At 49.0% G+C, this 19,796-nt stretch overlaps 2 protein-coding genes and 1 long non-coding RNA gene across 4 annotated transcripts; 2 read left to right on the top strand and 1 right to left on the bottom strand.

Moving 5' to 3' along the window:
• Positions 1 to 7,783: 7,783 nt before the first annotated feature.
• On the bottom strand, positions 7,784 to 13,042 carry Abhd15 (abhydrolase domain containing 15). Its single transcript, XM_028759256.1, has 2 exons — positions 12,131 to 13,042; positions 7,784 to 9,927 (listed from the first exon to the last, which is right to left on the bottom strand). Exons 1-2 carry the CDS (start codon positions 12,982 to 12,984, stop codon positions 9,402 to 9,404), a joined length of 1,380 nt encoding a protein of 459 aa, XP_028615089.1. The 5' UTR covers positions 12,985 to 13,042; the 3' UTR covers positions 7,784 to 9,401.
• Positions 13,043 to 13,226: 184 nt separating this feature from the next.
• LOC114613861 lies at positions 13,227 to 14,723 on the top strand. The gene is made up of 3 exons (XR_003710235.1): positions 13,227 to 13,834; positions 14,224 to 14,351; positions 14,587 to 14,723. It is a non-coding gene; the product is annotated as an uncharacterized LOC114613861 (long non-coding RNA).
• Positions 14,724 to 14,899: 176 nt separating this feature from the next.
• On the top strand, positions 14,900 to 19,479 carry Tp53i13 (tumor protein p53 inducible protein 13). Of its 2 annotated transcripts, XM_028759295.1 has the most exons (7): positions 14,900 to 15,027; positions 15,221 to 15,289; positions 15,483 to 15,524; positions 17,845 to 17,973; positions 18,295 to 18,489; positions 18,571 to 19,105; positions 19,207 to 19,479. In XM_028759295.1, the coding sequence occupies exons 1-7, from the start codon at positions 14,956 to 14,958 to the stop codon at positions 19,317 to 19,319; spliced, it is 1,155 nt and encodes a 384-aa protein (XP_028615128.1). In that variant the 5' UTR covers positions 14,900 to 14,955; the 3' UTR covers positions 19,320 to 19,479. The 2 variants fall into 2 exon arrangements, with proteins under 2 accessions (XP_028615128.1, XP_028615129.1); XM_028759296.1 differs by lacking the exon at positions 15,483 to 15,524 and having other exon boundaries at positions 14,916 to 15,027.
• The last annotated feature ends 317 nt before the right edge of the window (positions 19,480 to 19,796 follow it).

A 19,796-nucleotide genomic window follows, 5' to 3' on the forward strand; every position in this document is an offset into this window, starting at 1 on the left:
CAGGTCCAGATAAATGAGGGTTATCAGCTAACTGATATGTTATCATTGAGGTTCGTCAATGAATTTGTACATTTCTAGTTCCCTTTGGTGAAGGGAAAAATGATTTTGCAAGACCTAGATTTTGGCTTGGTTTCTTGCCTCCTTTTTTGGCAGCCTTCGTCTTTTCCTAAAGCCCTTGAGCCTGTAGGGTTTTCAGAGTGGACAAAGGACTTAAATGGTCTTTTAAAACTGGGACAGTTTGGGGGGAAAGGGCAAGAGATTATCATATTGAACATATAGTATCCTAATACTTTTAACAATGGATAATTTTGAGTAAACCTGGTCCTTTCAATTTTAGACTAAACAGATGCCCACAGTGGAGGCTTACCAAAGGTTGCAATGAGGAAGAAGCCTCTCCCTCACTGTCAGTCAGCATCAGCTGGTAAAGGTGACTGTGCAGATGTGCATTTTCCTTTTGGTAGAAATGGTCCACAGCACTAACTGGTAAGGCTTATTGTACAGTATATTGTCAGTATTCTTCTGGTTCAGCATACCTTATAGTTCGTATATAACCTGTATTAATTGTATAGATTGTGCATTTAAAGCTGTTACCAAGTTGTCAGAACCTTAAGAACGAAAACAGGTCATATGTAATATTTTGTTTGTAAGTATCCTTTGTACCATAGCAAAGGAAATGTTTAAAAGATCAACTGTAATAAAAATAATTTTAGTACAGAGTGTCTGCTCATTTTATTTTTCAGATTTATTTACTTTTATATTTATTAATACTTTGCCTGCATGTGTGTTTGTGCTTCCCTGGTGCCTGAAGAATTCAGAAGAGGGCATCAGATCCTCTGGAACAAGAGTTACAGACTGTTGGTGAATCACAATGTATGTGCTGGGAATTGAACCTAGGTCCTCTGAAAAAAACAGAAAGTGCTTTTTTTCTATGTTGCCTTGGCTGGCCTTGAACTCATAGAGCTCCACCTGCCTCTGCCTCCCAGGTACTGGGATTAAAGGCAAGTGCTATTAAACACTGACCCATTTTCAGCCCCCTGCTCAGCTTTTTCAGTAAATTTTTTTCATAAAGATAATTTGGTTTACTGGCTTATAATTTGGTGGTGGTGCATAACTTTAATCCTAGCACTTAGGAGATAGAGAGGCAGGTGAATCTCTTCAGCTTGAGGCCAGCCTGGTATAGAGAGTTCCAGGACAGCCAGGGTGATACTGTATTTTTTTTTTTTTAAAAAGCAGTATTTCAACTCACTGAAATATAATTTGTGATCTTCAGATACAGTGCTCTATGTGCCCCCATTCCTGGCTCAGTGTGGAAGATTTCACTGGTGATAGTGGTACTAGGAACTGACCCCAGTGTGTTTAGCATGCTACTCAAGTGCTCTGCCACTAAGCTTCATCTGCACTCTAACCTGTTGTTTTTAAGCATTGGCATCATACTTTATGTGTTGTGGATGCATGCCAAGGTCAGAGGAAAGCTCAGGAGTAAGTTCTACCATTTGGGTCCCAGGGATCAAGCTCAGGTTGTCAGGTTCGGCAAGCACTTTTACCTGCTGAGCCATCTTACCAGCTCTCCTGCTTTGTCATTGTTTTGAGATGGTCTCCCCCTATAGACCAGACTGGCCTGTAACTCTGGGTTACCTCTGCCTCTGGTCAGGTTAAAGATATGTGCCACACTTGGCCTCTTTTGTTTGTCTCTGTTTTCCAGGTACAAGGATTAAACTGTAGCATATGGGGTCTTTGTTGAGTTTCCCAGGCTAAACTTACATTTTCCATCCTCATACCTCGGCCTCCTAAATTGCTGGAGTTTTAGGTCTGTGCCATGCCTGGCCTAAGTATAAATCTTTAAAGTGTGTTTTAGATTACCTTTCATATTAACTAGAGAACAACTGGAAACACGACACAGCCTTTTTAGTACTTGAATATTGGTATAAAACATTTGACTTTAATATGTGTCTCTGTCAAATTACGTGGTGGAACCAAAATTAGACCAGTATTTCTTCCTAAGTGTAGAAGAAATCAAAGGGTTAAAATTCGAACTGCTTTTGCTTTGCTTCTACTGTTGAGTTTACAGCAGGGGAGATTTCCTTTCCCACCCTTCTCCTACCCCCCTGTACCTAACAGATCACAAGAATATAAACAAACATGACAGATGTCAGCTAGCTCCATAGCATCTCTGCTACGCCTACCTCAGTGATGCTCCAGATGGCAGTCTTCTGTTTATATACTCGCAACAACTAATGATGCTACTTACTTCCCCCCCCCCCAGAAACTTGTTTTTAGTGAATAGAGGGAGTCAAAGGCTGCTGAGGATGCTGTCAGCTGTAGGTGTAGGCTACATATGCAATAACTCTTATTGGAGAGGCACTTTTTTTAATTTTTAATTTTTTAGATAAATGTATGTCTCCCCTTTGGACTTGTACACTCCCAACAGCTCCCAAGAGAAATTTATGCTAGTTTTTTTTTTGGGGGGGGGTGGAGGGGATATGTGGGGGAGTTGGGAATTTGTATGTCTGGGCACCACCTGTGTGCCTGTTACCTACAGAGTCCAGAGGAGAGTATTAGGTCCCTGGAGCTAGAGATATAGATGGTTGTGGGTGCTGGGAATCAAACTTGGATCCTGTGGAAGAGCAACCAGTACTCTAAACCTCTGAGCCAACCCTCTAGCTCCATAATTCCTGCATTTGATACCATCTTTTACAAAGTCTAAGGCACATTCCATTACTGTTTCAGAAGGGAACTTGTCAAGGAAAAGCAATTTATTTACAGTGTAACTAGAGCTGGCTGGTTGGGATTGTAACAGTGGAAGAGTGTTGGCATGGCAATCCTGATATTTAAGATTTAAATTCCAGTACAAAAGAATTTAAAAAAAAATGTGTCTGGGTGGTGGTAGTGGCCTTTAATCCCAGCACACAGGAGACAGAGGCAGGTGGATCTCTGAGAGCAAAATGGGAAGTATGCCCTCTGGAGTGAAAGGTGGACCCCACTGAGCAGCATAGGTTGTTTTCCTCTTCTGGAGATGAAATTCAAGTCCTCTTAGTTGACTGAGCTCCAAACCACCATCCCCGACACATTTTTCCCCCTTGAGACAAGATTTTTCTCTGTGTATCCCTGGATGTTCTAGCACTTGCTCTGTAGACCAGGCTGGCCTCGAACTCAGAAATCCGCCTGCCCTTGCCTCCCAAGTGCTGGGATTAAAGGCGTGCGCCACCACTGCTCAGCAATGATCAGAGAATTTTAAGCCTGCTGAGAAATTGTTAGCCCAGAGTAGGAGGCCTGGTGGTGATTAAACAGCTGCTTTTGGTTAGTGTTAGAGACCAGAAGGAGGGAATGGCCAGTGCATGCAGGAGGCTCTCTGGACCTCTCGGCAGGTAAACTGTCTGTGCATAGCATTTAAGAGGGCAAGCAGCACAAATTTGTTCCTAAAGATTGAAGAATAAACAACATGGCTGAGTGTAAGTAGTGCACACCCTTAATCCAGCACTTAGGAAGCAGAGGCAGCTTCTTCAAGTCCAGCCTGGTCTACATAGTAATAACCTATCTTAAAACACTAAGAATGTTCCAGTGTTGCAGGAAACTGCAGTTTACTCAGAGGCAAAGGATTAGAAGGGAGTTAAAACAAAACAAAACCCATACCAGAGCAGGTATCGCCTTATTATAGAAAAAGATAAGACATATGTGAGTATATGTGTGTGTGTGTGTGTACTAATATATATCCCCCCTCCCTCTCCATTGTCACTCTCCCTCCTTTTCCCCTTTTTCTCTCCCCTCTTCTCTCACCTCTCTCCAATTTTTGAGACAGGACTATGTAGCCTAGGCTGGTCTCAAAAAAAAATCCTCCTGTCTCATTTTCTAGGGTGGTAAGATTGCAAGTATGTGCCCTCAACCTGACTTTTGTGTCTTATTGTTTCCTTGAATTTTTCAAAGTTTTAACTTTATGGTACTTGTACATGGAATATAATTATTGGATATATTTTAAAACATACTCTGTCACTGGGCATGGTGTCAGGCCTGTAATTCTAGCATTTGGTTAGTGAGGCACGGGGATCAGAAGTTCAAGTTTATTTTTCGTTATATAGTGAGCTTAAGGACAGCTTAGGCTATGAAAGATCTGCCCCTCTCTCTCCATATATATATATATAAAACATAAATGTATATACATACATCATACATATATGTATATATATATATGATATATATCACGTTTCTATTAAAATATTTGTTATTCCCAACTCTATGTTCTGTATCCTGTTAGGCCTATATCCTGAAGCACATACCCCAAAACCAACCATTAGTTTCAATTCACAAACTAAGGTGCCAGGCATGGTGGCACAGGCCTGTAATCCCAGAATGTGAGGAAGTGGAAACAGGATGGTCCATTCAAGGTCATTGCCTGCTAAATAGGAAGCTTCAGGCTAGCCTGAAGCTTCATCTCAAAAACAGGTAAGAGACCTTCACTGGCAGGAGAGATGGCATGGTGGTCAAAAGCATGAACTAGGCTTGCAGAGGTCCCGGGTTCTATTACCAGCACCTGACCCAGTATGGATCCAAAGCATCTGCACATAGACAATTAAGAATAATAAAAATAGATCTTAAAAAAAAATAGTTATTTACTTTATGTATATGAATATACTGTCGCTGTCTTCAGACACACCAGAAGAGGATATCAGATCCCATTCCAGATGGGTTGTGAGTCAGCATGTGGTTGCTGGGAATTGAATTCAGGACCTCTGGAAGAGCAGTCAGTGCTCTTAACCGCCTTTTACAGAGGCTCTCCAGCCTCTATAAATCTTAAAATGATACCTTCAATTGGATCTAGGGCACTCCCATGTCTTAGCTGTGTGTACCCTCATACATGCCAAAGAGCAGCCTAGCTTGAATATCTTCAATGAAAACATGGGACTTGCTAGTTTGGAGGCATTCATTCTATTTTTGGGCACACAAACTCCTTGGGCTTACCTTCTCAAACTTTCCTCAAAGCAAACCATAATAACTCATAAAATGTTCTGATGTCATCCTCTGGTGCCTTGCAGAATCTTGTAAAAGTTGTGACCCCACTTATCTACTTGCTCACCCCTTTGTGATTCTGACTGACAAAGGCTCTGTGGTTCAGGTGGAAGATGAACCCAGAGGAGGAGTATGTGATGCAGGTGGCTTCGAGGTCACACATGAAACCAAGACAGCACTCCGTCTTTTTTGTTTGTTTGTTTGTTTTGGTTTTTGGTTTTTGGAGACAGGGTTTCTCTGTGTAGCCCTAGCAGTCCTGGAACTCACTCTGTAGACCAGGCTGGCCTTGAACTCAGAAATCCGCCTGCCTCTGCCTCCCAAGTGCTGGGATTAAAGACATGCGCCACCACTGCCTGGCCTAGCACTCCCTGTCTTAAGACCTCTTTTTAAATAGCCTTTGAGTCTTAGAAAGGATGTCTTTACACAAAACATATGTCTTCTTGAGAGAGAATTTTGTTCTCTTTCTCATACTGTTGTTTCCAGCCATTTCTCTAGAAACATACATATATAAGTACTAAGTCTTTATGAGAACATAAAGCTGTGCACATCGCTTAGTACAGTATGTGTGCAGGTATGTGTTTGTATATGTGTTTGTGCATTTGTGTATGTGCATGTGCACATGTGTGTGTGGTATATTTGTGTGCATGTGTATGTACATATGTGTACAAGTGTGTATATGTGTATACATGTGCAGTTGAGTGTGCCCACATGTACTCGTGTGCCGTTGTGTATGCATTTGTGTACTTGTATGTACATGCATGTATGTGTGGTGTATGTGCACATGTATGTGTGTGTACATGTGTGTATACATGTGTACAGTGTATGTATGTGCATGCATGTGTGTGGATGTGTGTGTTTGTGTGTGTGTACATGTGTGTACATGTGTATGTGTGTCTATACATATGGTGCATGTATGTATGAGCATATGTATACAGGTATATGTGTGCACATATATGTGCATGTACATATGTGCAGATATGTATGCACATGTGCAGGTATGGGCATGTGTATGTATGTATGAGCATATGTGTGCAGGTGTATATGTGTACCTGTGTGTACACATATGCATCTCTGTGTGTGGGTATATACACGCGTGGGTATGTATATGAGTGTGCATGTGTGTGTACAAATGTGTGCAGGTGTACATGGAGCCAATGTGGTGAATGTCAAGTGTTTTCCTCCATTTTTCTCTATCTTATTTTTGAAATTATTTATTTTTACTTTATGAACATTGATTGGTGTTTCACCCGCAAGTATGTCCCTATGAGGGTGTTGGATCCCCTGGAACTGGACTTACAGACAGTTGTGAGCTGCCATGTGGGTGCTGGGAATTGAACCCTTGTCCTCTGGACTTAGAGCTTGATTTTTGTTTTTGTTCAAAGAACCATGCTTTCTCAGGATAGTGTGCCTGGGTCTCCTCATATGTTTCACACAATTAACTATTTACCCAAACTGACCCAATCTGGATGAAGAGCAGGGTTACCCAAACCCTTCCTACCTCAACAGAAACCACACTTTCTGGCAAAGATGACCCTTTACCCTAGTTTCTTTGTGTGTGTGTGTGTGTGTGTGTGTGTGTGTGTGTGTGTGTGTGTTTTGAGGCAAGTTCTCAAGTAGCCCATGCTGACCTCAAACTCAGTATGTAGCAGAAGATTACCTTGAACTTCTGAAGCTTCTACTTCCACCCCTGGGATTACAAGTGTGCACCATCACACTGGCTCATGAAGTGCTAAGGATTGAAGCCGGGGCCTCTTTAATGCTGTGTAAGCACTCTACCAACTGAGCCACATGTCCAGCCTTCATCCCCTAGTCTCTGCACACTAATGGATGGAGTTTTCTTTTTGTAAATCACCTAGGCTGGACATGGTGGTATGTGTTTTTAATCCAGTATACAGAAGCAAGGGGATTTCTGTGAGTCTGAGGGCAGCCAATGTCCAATTGTAAGATGCCATCTCTAAAAATAATAAGTCCCTCCCTGAGAATACCCCGTGGACAGAGCAGGAATGGGAAATGTTTTAGGGTTAAAGCAGTAGGGCTTGGGGCCCAAAGAACCTGAACAAGAGTTGCTCTGCTGTTCCTCTGAGGACTGTAAGACCAATGTCAGGGTAGAGGGTGGAGTTCCATGGTAAAGTGCTGTCTGGTCTGTGCAAGGCTTTGAGTTTAAACCACCAGCTCCACAAAAGAGAAGAAAAAAGTTAATATAAAGTCTTTGTGCTACCTTCCCTAGCAAGATTGCTTTTCTAAAAAAAAGGAAAGAAAGAAAAACCCAGCTAGGCTTTCTCACGAAAGTGCTCTGTAAAAGAAATGGGTTCTGTGGTAGCTGATCTAGAAAAATCGCCCAGAGTTTTGCCATTAGAGACACTTTAAGCCTCAGGGTTGAACTACCACGAGGCTGATTCCTAGCTTACCATTATTTCTGAGGAATCTGATAACATACGGAACAACAGGACCCTAATTAACTGAAATCCCTACTGTCTCAGATGTGGCGGTAGGTGTGAGTGACCATATGCCAGCCGTCCCCCAACCAAGCCTTCCGCCCTGGCTGTGGTTCACCAGTGACAGAGGGGCTTCCTCTTTAGAGTTCAGTTCCTTTTCATTTCTCTTGCTCAGAAACGATGAAAGAATACCACAAGAGGGTGTGGGGGAGGGGCCAGAAGTGGAGAAGAGGGGGAGAAAACTTTCACAATAGGATATGTGCCTTGGATGATTCAATGTCGTCTGGATTACATCTTGGAGTTACTTCATTGTTTCTTACTTAATCTAAAAGAACAAGATTAGAAGGCTCAGTGGGAGAGCACAAGCCTTTAATTCCAGTTCTCTGGTGGAACTCTGTACTTGAGAGCAGCCTGGTCTATACAGTAAGTTCCAGGCCAGGCAGAAAACAAAACAAAACTCCAAATCATCAAACAAACAAACAAAAAAAAAACCCTAAGATAAGGTAGAATAAGATTATCCAAACCTGGGATCGCACCCCCAGTTCACCTTGTGTGCTATCCTTGTCCTTTGGCTGTGAAAGTGTCTTTCAAACTGTTTGCTGCTTTAAGTCTACAACTGGTGCCTTCTTTCCCACTGATAAACTAAAAAATAACGTCTGGACTGGATGTATAGCTCAGTGGTAGAATGTTTGCCTAGTGAGCGAAACCCAAGCATCATGAATAGATAAAAATCAAAATTTCAGGGTAGATTTGGAATCTTAACAGCACATGGACCCAGATGTCCAGCTGTCAAAATGATTTGTAACGGCTCACTCCAATCCCAGCTATGTGAGCCGTCCTGTGCGCTAGCGCTCGCTGCTCTTGGATCGTCAGCATTACTCCTCATAAAACCAAATGCCCGCTTAGTGACTGAGTGAATGGATTCAGAAAACAGCTTCTGCCTTTTGAATAATTGAACAGACCAAGCTGTAATGCGAGACACTCAGAAATAGTTGGATTGCCTTCACCAAGCTTTTGGGGGTTTTTCTCTCCTCTGCTCCCAGATCTCTTGCCTAGCTATGGAGAGGGAGAAGCTAATACCAGGAGAAAACTGATCAGAAATTCTATTTTACTCTTCTCACTGACCGTGAGAAAGTCCACATCTCAGGAACATGCCTGGCTGCTGCTCTCTGAAGGAATCTCCTGGATCAGAACTGAAGGTGTGTGTGTGTATCTGGCCTATCCTGGCTACCACAACCATAATCTAACAGAGCCCTTAGACCCTAGGCAATAGCTCCTCCTACTCCTAAAATAACTTTTAGGAGAGATGGATTGGACTAGCTTGAGAGCCTGGCCTAGAGGCCTAGGTCAGCCCTGTAGCTTGCATCCACCGTGAGAGGCAGGGACAGACACTCACATTCTACCCTTGCTGGCTCTCTCCACCCTGGCCTCAACCCAGCATCTCTTGCCTCTGCTGGCTTCTCAGACTGAAGAGAGCTAGGCAACTGCAACAGCCTGCTTCCCCAGCTGCTGATATGCAAGTCAGAGCAGAACCACAACCGCAGAGCACATGAGGGAAATGGGACAGAGACACAAACATCCTGTCCTTTCTGTACCAAGTGGCTCCAGCTCGAGACTCAGAGTCACCAAGATGATTATTTATGTGGGACAGAACCACCCGTCGACTCTCATAAGTTCATCCTGCCTGGACTCCCAGCTAGGGGAGCCAGAATTTCTCTCCAGTCCGCAGACTTCGCCAGGGTTGCTACTCTGCTTTTGACTTTGATTTTAGGAGACCAGTGGCCAGGGTCTAAGCAGGATGAACAGTGGTTCTTAGAGGCAGGGCCATTCTTCTCAAGGTAGTGCACTCAAAGCAAAAGTTCTCTTTCTTCAGTTTAAGAGAGAGGGGCACAGAGCCCTACCCCCTTCACTGTTATACCTTGTGGAGGTCTTTCTCACAGTTTCCGGGGCTTCCCCAGGCAAGCCTCACCTGGTGTAAGAACGCTTCCAGTTGAAGATCTCCTCTAGATTGGAAGAAGGGGAAACCTCTCGTTTCTGCAGGCCCCCCCAGCGACGCCGGCCCCCTAAAAATGAAGTCCTGCGCCTGCTCAGCCCTTTCATCCTCTCTTCCATTCGGAAGAATTCAGCCAGGGCCCTGAAGGACTCCAAGATGACCTCGTGGCTCCATGCTGACAAGGGCTCAGGGCGCAGGAAGCCGCAGTGGCCTCCACGGCTACTGAGCAGCAGGAAGAAGTATGGGTTGGTGTGGAAGAGTTCCGCAGGCAGAGTGCGCTCTGGGGGCCCACACACAGGGTCGTCAGCACTGTAGATGCACAGCACGGGCACAGCAGCCTCGTCCACATCCCGGAGTGGGTCGTTGAGATCCCAGTAGATATCCCAGCTGATGGGGAAGCTCTTGGTGTGGCAGAACAGGGTCTCCTCAAACTCTCGCAAGGAACGGCTCCTGAAGAGCTTGCTGGTGTCTACTGTGTCCTCTAGGGCAGAGGCATACCTGACCACAGGTGAATGAGAGAAGGGGATAGAAAAATCAGAACATTAGACGACAGGCAAAGTTACTGCGGGGGAAGGCACCAAGGCCAGAGTCTAGTCACAGAGACTTTGGGCTTTTGCAATACAGAAAAGAGCAGGAGACAGAGGCCCTGTGGAGCTTTGTGAGTTCCAACCAATGACAATCAATGACTCTCAGACATCCCCTCCCCACCCCACCCCCGCACCGCCCCACCTCCCCGCACACACAAGCAAACAACACAGCCCCTTTTAAAGACGTATTTCACGTGTGTGGATGTTTTGCCTGCATGTATACATGTACCATGTGCAAATCAGAAGCTCCCCAGGAGCTAGAGTTACAGATGGTTGTAAGCCAGCATGTGGGTGCTGGGAGTTGAACCAGGGTCCTCTACAAAAGCAATGGTGCTCTTAACCACTGAGCCATCTTTCTGGTCCCCCAAACCCCTTTCATGTTGTGGCCATCATTTAAGATCAGAAGATTTCTGATATAATGCATGTGTTTGGCTTCTCCAAAGAGATGATCATTCCTTCTCTGTCACTCCTATCATTTGTCCCAGGGATAACATTTGACTTTGCAGTTGTTGATCAGGGGTAGCTCTCCCTGTAACCTCAACTTTAGACCTTTTGCAAGGAACTCATAACCTGTCTCCTCTGAGACTGATCCTGAGAGAACTCACTGTTTCAGACAATCCAAACTAGGAGGCAATACCTCTCCCTCTCCCACAATTAATCATTCTTTCATTCCGTTCATTGCCTTTGTGTTTTTAGGTTGATGTGCATGCCTGGTGGTATGCCCTTGGTCGGGGACACCTGGGGCACGTACTCCTAGCAAGTACTTGGTGGTAGAGAAAACAACTGGAAAACAACTAGAAAACATCAGTCTATTAGATGGTTTCCCAAATAGGGGCCTGCCAACTACTGCACTGGGAAAAGGGACCTCTTAGCTCCCTAGGGAGGGTCTGGAAGGGTCACAAGGTGGCCAGTCCTTTAGGTGGATTAGTCAACCTCTGTCAGTTGACTTCAGATCTAGATCCTCGGGAAGGGTGGTTCCTAAAGGCCCTGGCTTCTTCTCCATTTCCCTTACCCAGCTTTCTGGCTTGAGCCTACAGTAAGCACTGAAGGTGGTCATTTTGGAGTGGAAACTACAGCAGTTAAACTAGAGTACTCTGTCCCTGTACCAAACCTCTGAGTTGTCATGGCAGCATATCTCATTCAGCCTCAGAGTTTGACCTTTTCAAAATAGAAGGATGTAAAATGGCAAAGAAAAAAAATACTGAAAGTGTTCTAATTGGCAGGTCAGGGTCCTGTGTTTTCATGTAATGGTCACAGCACCTGCAGAGGTGCTGTTATTAACTCCACTCAGCTGAAAGGGGAATGGGCCTTAAAGGGGCTGGCCGATTCCCTGTAAATTCAGGATTTGACCCCGGCCAGGCCTGACACCATGCCCTGGGTTTTACTAATTGTTGCCAGAATGCCTCTGACCTCATTTTTGTCATCTCTTAGGAGAGACTGGGAATGTCATTCAAGTGGTTTCTGTGGAACAGTCTTGCCTGGTGTTAAAAATTGTCCTCTCTCTGGAGATCTAAGAGTTTAGTGGGTTTCGTTTGTTTGTTGTTTTTTTTTAGTAGATGCATGCTGTGCCCAATGCCTATAATCTCAGCACTTAGGAGGCAAAGGCCGAGGATCTGGAGTTCACGGGCACACACCCTCAGCTGAACAGCCTGAGTTGTATGAGACCTTGACTCAGAACAGACACACGAATGAGTGTTGCATACTCACCTAGAAATACTTAAAAACGTCTGTCAGTTTAAATAATTTTAATAAATCAAATGCTGCACATTTTCCATTCCTGTCACCTCAGCTCAGAGTCTGAAAGTAAACACTCTGGACAGATAATCGGCTGCAATTGCTTCCAGAGCCCTGTTTGCTGACCTATCTGTCTATAGACTAAGTGGTAAATGTCAGGTGCAGGCCTCTGCTGACCACCGGTTGCTAGGACACCTAAGACTGAGACGAACTGATGGGGCTCTGACAGAGGCCCTGGAGCTATCTATGGCTTTGAAACCCACTTTTCTAGCTCTAGTCAATTATAGGGTTGGAACAGCTTTGGAAACCTTGTGAGAACTACCTACAATGGTCTGTTTCCGTACCAGGCAGAGCTCTAGACTTCTAATCCCTTTACCCACCTGCTGAGAGCGATTTTCTGGTGCAGCAAGAACCCACGTTCATAGGGCCAAGGCAAGCCAGCCTCGAACCACTCGCGACAGCGTAGCACTGGCGAGATGCAGGCGGCACCGGTCACATAGCTGGAGGAGCCGCACTCCCCCAAGTAGGACAGCAGCAGCCCGGACCCTGAACCCTCGCTCACGGCAAACAGGGGGGCCGCCGGGTGTCGGAAGCGAATGTAAGTCACCGCCTCCTTGAGGTCGGACGGGTCCCCGAAAGGCTGTAGTCGGGGGCTGACTAGAGGGCAACCGTGGTGGCCCCTGCGATGGAAGATGACCGGGTAGTAGCCGCGCTCCAGGGCAAGCAGGCAGAGCCCCAGTACATTGCGGGTGAGGCGTCCCCATGCATTGGGGATTACCAACAGCACTGGAGGGAGGCTCCCAGGGTTGGTGACCCGGCGGCCCCTGGCACAAGGTCCTATGACCCAATCCAGAGCCACCAGCCCATCATCTGCCAGCTGCAGGTACTCACGGGCTAGCTCTGGCCCCGGCCCGACAGGCAGGATGAAGTGGCAGAAGGTCTGCAGGTGGGGTCCCGACAGCCAGGAGCGCGGGCTGGGTTCCAGCGCTGCCGAGCGTCGCAGAGCGCGCAGCAGGCACTGGGCCAGCGCCGACGGCTTGCAAATGAGGCTGCAGCCCCCGGGGAGCGGTTCGCGCCGGTAGTTGAACGGATCCGCCGGGCCTCCGCTCACCACCTCCTGCTCCTCGTGGTCCCGGACCGCAGTTCGCGCTCCGACGGCGCGCTTCCAGGGGCGCAGGAGGAGCAGGACGATCGCTGCCAGCAACAGCGCGAGAGCGGCCGCCCACGGAGGCATGGCCTGGCAGGACAGTCCCCGGCGGGAGGCACTGGGCTGCGGGGAGCGGAGCTGTGCCCTCGCCTGGCTCCCCCGCTCTGCCTGCAGCTCCGCCCGGCTGCCCGAAGCTGTCAAGAGTCCTCCCAAGCGGGAGGGCGCGCGCGCGCTCCGGATTGGTCGGGGCCAAGAGGAGACAGCCAGTTCGGATCGAGCTCCCCTCGCCCGCCCCCCAACTCCCGCCCCCCAGCCCTTTGTACAGCGATTGCGACAAGCAGGAGCAGAGGGTGAAAGAGAGCGGGCCACAAAGTGGGAGCCGGGACGTGAGGGCCAACCAGAGAGAGCGTAATAAGGAGGATTGCTAGGAAAGGATTGGGGGGCAGGCGAAGGGTGAGGCTGGAAGTGAACATGAGGCGCCTGCTTCTATCCCTGCCCTCTATGAAGTCTGGCTGCCAAGGGAGACCCTGGGTCACTGCGCCCTCAGGATCCGCTATTGATGCGTAGCAAAAAAGCAAGAAGGGAGCAAAGCGCTGATCCCTAGCTGGCTTCACTTTCCCACTCGCCGCTGCATTTGCAACTAGAGACGTATATCGCTCTCCTTCGCCTGGTTCTGTGGCCCACCCAGGACCCGCAACTGTGACATAACGCAGCAGGGTTAGGACTGTGCAGCTGGCCAGACGCTGACTGCAGCGTCTGACCCTGACCACGAGTTTGAGGGAGGTGGCTGTGGTTTCTCTGGAGGGCAACCGGGCACTAGCCCGTAGACACTTGTGGCCTCCCCAGCCCACCCCCAAGGACGCTCTCTAAGAGCTTAGCGTCTCCACCGCTCACCTGGAAAGGGTGCAGGAGAGGAAAGAGCCTCAAGTTTGGCAGAGTAAGTTGAGAGAGAGGATTAAGCGATTTGGGGGCGTTGGCAGAGAGGTACATTGTGGTTCTTTGGGTCAGACCAACATCCGGTCATTCCTGCAGAGGTGGGTGAGCAAAGGTCTTCTTGTATGTCAGGGCACATGGGAGATGCCTAAAATAATTATTTTTGGACATATTTCGAACATAAAAAGATTTATTACATTTAAGTGTGTGTGTGTGTGTCTAGGTCAGAGGACAACCTGCGGGAATCAGGTCTCTCTTTTAACCACTTAGGTCCACAGCCTCCGGTCGTCAGGCTGGCGGCCAGCACTGTTGTCCACTGAGCCATCTCGCAGGCCTGTTTCAAACTTTTGTGTTGGGCGTCAATCCTTAACCGGGTTCTCGTTTCCATTGCAGCGCTCTGTTGCATGGAGGCCCAGATGAGCACGCTAGCTCCTTGGACCAGTGTCTCCTAGGTCACCCTTGGGCAAAGAACGAGAGCGGGAACCAGGAGAGCTCGGCTTCTCGGGGCTTCTGGGCCTGAGGTAAGAGGGGCCTAAGACTCTCCCCCCGCCCCCCCAAGAAAGCTCGGGGCTCAGGTCTTACTATGAGCGAGAGCAGGAATGGGGCAGCGTGAAAGGAAAACCGCTAGAACCGGGACCCTTTCTCTGGGACAGCTAGGATTTCATAATTCTATGTTTAGCCGGTTTGCCAGAAGAGCATACAAGTCTCCGTGTGGGTCACCCGGTCCTTAACGATCTCACTTTCCGCCCTTTGCAGGCTTCCCAGATTCTACTCGGGCGATACAGTTGCGCTCTGATGCTCGCGCAAACGCGCCGGCTTGGAGACCAGGAGATCTTTGGCGACTAACTTTTCCGGCTTTGGGCTCAGGACGCGTGCGCGGGCCTGGCGGCGGGCGGGGCGAGCCTGGAGGTAGGCGGGGCGGGGGCAGGGGCGGGGGCGGGCCTGGCGGTAGGCGGGGCGAGGGCGGGCCTGGCGGTAGGCGGGGCGGGGCACGAGGCCGGGCGAGGAGGGAGCAGGAGTGTGCGCGAGCCGCGGTCGACGTGGGCGCGCGAGCGGCGCGGGGTAACGAGCGCGCGCAAGTGGCGCTGCAGCTAGCTGGTTGGCGGGACTGCTGGCCCAGCTGAAATGGTTCCTCCTCCTCCACCTCCGCCCCGGTTGCTTCTAGTAGCCCTGGTGGGGCTCCTGAGCCTTCGCGAGGTAAGGCGACCGGCTCCTGGTAAGGTCTTGGCTGGGGGATCTCAAAGCGCTTTGCTTCAACTTTGTCCTGGAAAGAGTGGCGCGCGCGAGGGGATTCGGAGGCCCCTCCATTCGTCTGCGCCTCTACTCCTGGAACCGAAAGGGCGGGGCCCTCGCAGAGGCCAACGCCCAGCTCTTCGCCTTGGACCCACAGGTGGTGGCTGAGCCGGTGGAGGAGGCAGGAACCCCTTGTCCCGAAGGCCTGTGGCCTCTGCCTCCACAGGTAGGAATCCTGTAGGGCCGAGGATGAGAAGGGTATGAACGGCCTCGCTGCACCCTTGGACTGGGACATCTGTTGGTTTCTCCTGCCCTCAGTCTCCAGCGTCTTCATCTCAGCCCAGGGCTTGGGGCTGGTTGTCCCCTTCTTCACACCCAACATGAAGTCCCCAGCTGCTCTCTTCTTTCCCCATGTGTAGGTGTTACCAAGAGTGACTTACACACAGGTGAGACAAGGACAGGTAAGTAGAACCAGGAGTCCATTTTGGGATCCTTCCCTGGAGACAGAGTGTTCCTCGTAGGTTACCTCTGTCTCTTGGCTCTCAGGTCCACCCCTCACCTCTTTATGCAAAGAGAGGTAAGGTTTCACTTGGGAGTCCCAGGACAGATCGCTGGTGTGGGGTCAGGGGTTCTGTGGAGTAGCTAGATGCGTGGCAAGTAACTCCAAGTGGAACTCTGAAGGGAGGAAATAAACAACCCACATCCCAGTGCTGGCGTGATTCGGATTCTCTCGTCTTTCTAGGCTCTGGTTTTCTGCAAGAGATGGCATTCTGCCCCTTCAGCTTTGAGAAACAAAGCACTGTATCATGTTAGCAATGTGTGCTTTAATGTGTTGTAACCTGAGCTCAGGCTTTATGAATGTTCTTTTTAAAATTGTTTGCATTTATTTTATGGATATGAATTTTGCCTGTGGGCTTTGTTATTGTTTTTTGTTTAGTTTTGTTTTTTGGTTTTTCGAGACAGCATTTCTCTGTGTAGCACTGGCTGTCTTGGAACTCACTCTATAGACCAGGCTGGCCATGAATTCAGAGACTTCCACTTGCCGTTGCCTCCTGAGTGCTGGGATTAAAGGCCTGCACCATTACCTGGCACCTGTGTGTTTGTATGTTCAGATCCCCTGGATCTGGAGTTATAGGCTGTGATCTGTCATGTGAGCACTGGGAACTGAACCCAGATCCTCTGGAAGAGCAGCGAAAGCTTTTAGCCACTGAACTCTTAACTCCAGGCCGCTCCACCCCCCTTTTTGATACAGGGTCTCATGTAGCCCAAACTGGCTTCAAACTTGTTCTGTAGCCAAGAATGATCTTAAAGCTCTGATCCCCCTGCCTATTAAAGAGCTAGGATCACAGCGGGTGCAGCATTGGTCTTGGCTGCCTCTTTGTTGCACATAATCCTCTTATTTCATTGTTCAGAATCTATCTGACTTTATGATTCATGTTTAGAATCCACCTGTTGTGGCTGAATTCCCCTGTCTAACTTGTCGAGACTTAAATTATCTTCATCTGATTTCTTGATTAGTTTATCTCCATCGCGATGGGCCCTCCCCACACATGGGAATTCAGACTCATTTCCTTCGAGATACCTACCTTCTTTTCTCTGATTTACTTTTTACTCCTGGCCTATCAGGACCTGAAACCCACAGCTTCACACCCTACTCCAACGATTTTCAAGGCTCAGTGCAGAATTCACAGCACACCTTTCCCCCATAACTTGTCTGCCTTTAACCCACCCTCTTACAATTAACTAAGCTAGCTGGACATGGTGGCTACTTGGGAAGCTGAGGCAGGAGGAATAAACGTGAACTCAGAGCCAGCCTGGACAATGTTGTGAGACTGACTCTGTTTTAAAACTTAAGGAGAAACAAGTGAAAAGACAGTTGAGGATATGGCTTGCTGTTAGAGTGTTTGTTTGTGTGGGTTCAGATCCCTAGAACTTACACCTCCTCTTCCCATCCCCCCTCCCCCCACGACACACACCGGTTTGAGTTGTATCAGTTTTTTACTTCCCTGAATTTCTCTCCCTCTGCTCCATGGTCTTAGAGGTACGTATGTTCTTGTAGCCGAAACTGGCCTGGTATCCACTGTGTACCCTGGTCTGGTCTTGAACGTTGTCTTACATCATGTTCCGAATGGCTGGGATTACAGGTGTACTGATCATGTCTAGCTTCCCCCGAGTCTCTTAGACATTTTTCAAGGGCCAGGAGTTCTTTTTTGGTATCTTTAATAGCAGCTAGCACAGGTTAACTCAAAGAATAATGACTGATAAAATGCCCCTATCCTGAGATTGTGCAGTCAAGTTGTGTGTCTGGATGCTCCTGGGAGATTTGCGTGGATAGGATCAAGAAATAGAAGACTTGGTCTTCATATGAGGGGTAGAGCCTAGAGTTGGGACTTGTAGAACCATTAATGCACAGTCAGAGAAATACAGCTGAAGCCTGTTCATTGAGGGCCAGGGGTGCAGGCCAGGAGTGCAGGCCAGGGGTGAGAGGGCCTCATGTTGATCCTCAGTTCTGTGTGAGGGGGCAAGGGAGTATGTCTGGAGTCTAATGGGGTTACTTAGCTATGCAGTCTTGCCCACAGGTGCATCTTTTGGGGGTTACACTTGCTGGGGAAGAGAGGTGAATTAGAAGTATACTGGAGTACTCAAGGCCCTTTGCCTTTTTGTGGAGGTGGAAGGGCACTTTCTGATAACCCCTTTATCCTGGAGCCTAGGATAGGAGAAATTGTGATTCTCTGGGAGGGTGCTGGGCCTGGCTTGATATCTCTGCCTTCCTCCCTCCAGGCTGAGGATATCACCTTCTTTTACCACCCCTGTGCTCACCCCTGGCTGAAGCTCCAACTTGCTGTCTTGGCCCATGTGTGTGTGTCTAAACCCATACTCATTCCTGACTTCAGTCTCACTTGGGACCGGGTAAGTGGTTAGTGAAAGGTATGCTAAAGGCAAAAAGAAATCAAAGATGAAAAAAAAAAAAAAAAAAGCTGGGTTTGGTGGCCACCATCTTTAATCTCAGTACTCTAGAGTCAGAAGCAGGCAGATCTCAGTTTGAGGCCAGCCTGGTCTACATATTGAATTCCAGAACTGCCAGGGCTACGTAGTGAGAACCTGTCTCATCCCCTTCCCCCACCCAAAAACCAGGGTGTTGTGCTGCAGAAGGGTGAGCCACTGTGGGCAGAGACAGGAAAATTTAGGATCTTCTTCCATCTTAGCTCTACATTACCTATTCTCTCATAGCCTGTGGTACTGACAGCATGGGGGACCTCACTGGAGATGGCATGGATAGAGCCAGCTTGGGTTGTCCACTGGCTGAAGAGGCGGCGGCGGAAGCAGAGAATGAATGTGTGGTTTCTTTCTGACAATCTTTTTGGGCCCACTCCCATGATGCCAGCCTTCAGAAGAGGGAAGCTGTGTGGGAGACGGTGTGTACAGGTGAGGGGTGCTGGGGCCAGACTTGGTGGCGAGAGTTTTGGGTTATCGGAGAATAGGAGCTGATTCCTCTCCTCTTCTTAGGCCCCGACTCTGGCCTTTGCTCTGCGGAGCTGGCGACCTCCTGGTATAGAGGTGACATCTAGAGGACCCAGGCGGTCCTCGATCAGCGTTGTCAAGAGAAGGGGTCTCCGGGCTGCCCTTGGTCTCCAGTCTACTCCCTCAGGGCTGAGGGTTTCCTTGGCCTCTTCACAGAGCCTGAAGGCCCAGCAGCCAACTTTGGAAACCTCATCTGTGGCCCCGGTCTCTTCGATGACTGGGGGACCTGGAGGCAATGGTAGGTCCAGGACAGAGGCTCAGATGCCCAGTGGGCAAGGCAGCCCTGGAGGTTGTTCCTGTCCAAGTCAGGTTTCCCCAGTACCTCGAGCTGCGGTGCCTCCCCGGGTAGCCCGAGGGCCCACTCCACGTACTGAAGAGGCAGCTTGGGCTGCCATGGCTCTGACCTTCCTGTTGGTCCTGCTCACCTTGGCCACTCTTTGCACACGACTGCACCGGAACTTCCGCAGAAGTGAGAGTATCTACTGGGGGCCCACGGCAGACAGCCAGGACACTGTGGCTGGTGAGGGGGGGGGGGGGGCCCCCCCCCCCCCCCCCCCAGTCCCCCACCAGGTGCGCCCAATCCCTGGAATTCTTTGCCTTTGACCTCTCACCCTCCCACAGCTATCCTGAAACGGAGGCTGCCTTTGCCCTCGCGCCGGATCAAGCGGTCTCGCAGACGGCCCCTGCTCCCACCCACACCGGATAGCGGCCCTGACTCGGAGAGCTCAGACTGAGCGGCTCCGCCCCTCTGTGACCGCCGCCACGTGGGGCGTCCGCGGGCACCCCCTGGCGGCAGATGGAGAGGCCCTGGAGGCTTCACCTGGTTTCTTGGAGAGTATCCTTCTAGCCACCCTGATACAAATTCCTGTTTCTAATTAAATTATTTTAGTAGAATTTGGAGTTGGGCGAGTGTATCGTGCCCTTGGTCGCACCCCTTTCAGGTCACTAGCCCTTACGGGGAGTTAGAGTGGAGCTGGCCCCCAGTGTACCAGGGCTGTTAGACTCCCACCAGGCCGTTTCTAGTGTAGCTCAGGTGCTGGCACTCCTCACTTGCTCACCTTTCTGCATGTCCTCCCCTGCCCAACACGCACTCCTGAGTCTTCACCCCCAATCTCTGTGACCCCAGGACAACCTTAAACTTGCTGTCCTGCCTCAGCCTTGCAAGGACTGTAGACAGACTGTGACATGGTAAGTAGCAGGGAAGATCTGAA

This window comes from Grammomys surdaster, unplaced genomic scaffold (assembly GCF_004785775.1).
Source record: "Grammomys surdaster isolate TR1022 unplaced genomic scaffold, NIH_TR_1.0 126278, whole genome shotgun sequence".
Classification (NCBI taxonomy): Eukaryota; Metazoa; Chordata; class Mammalia; order Rodentia; family Muridae; genus Grammomys; species Grammomys surdaster.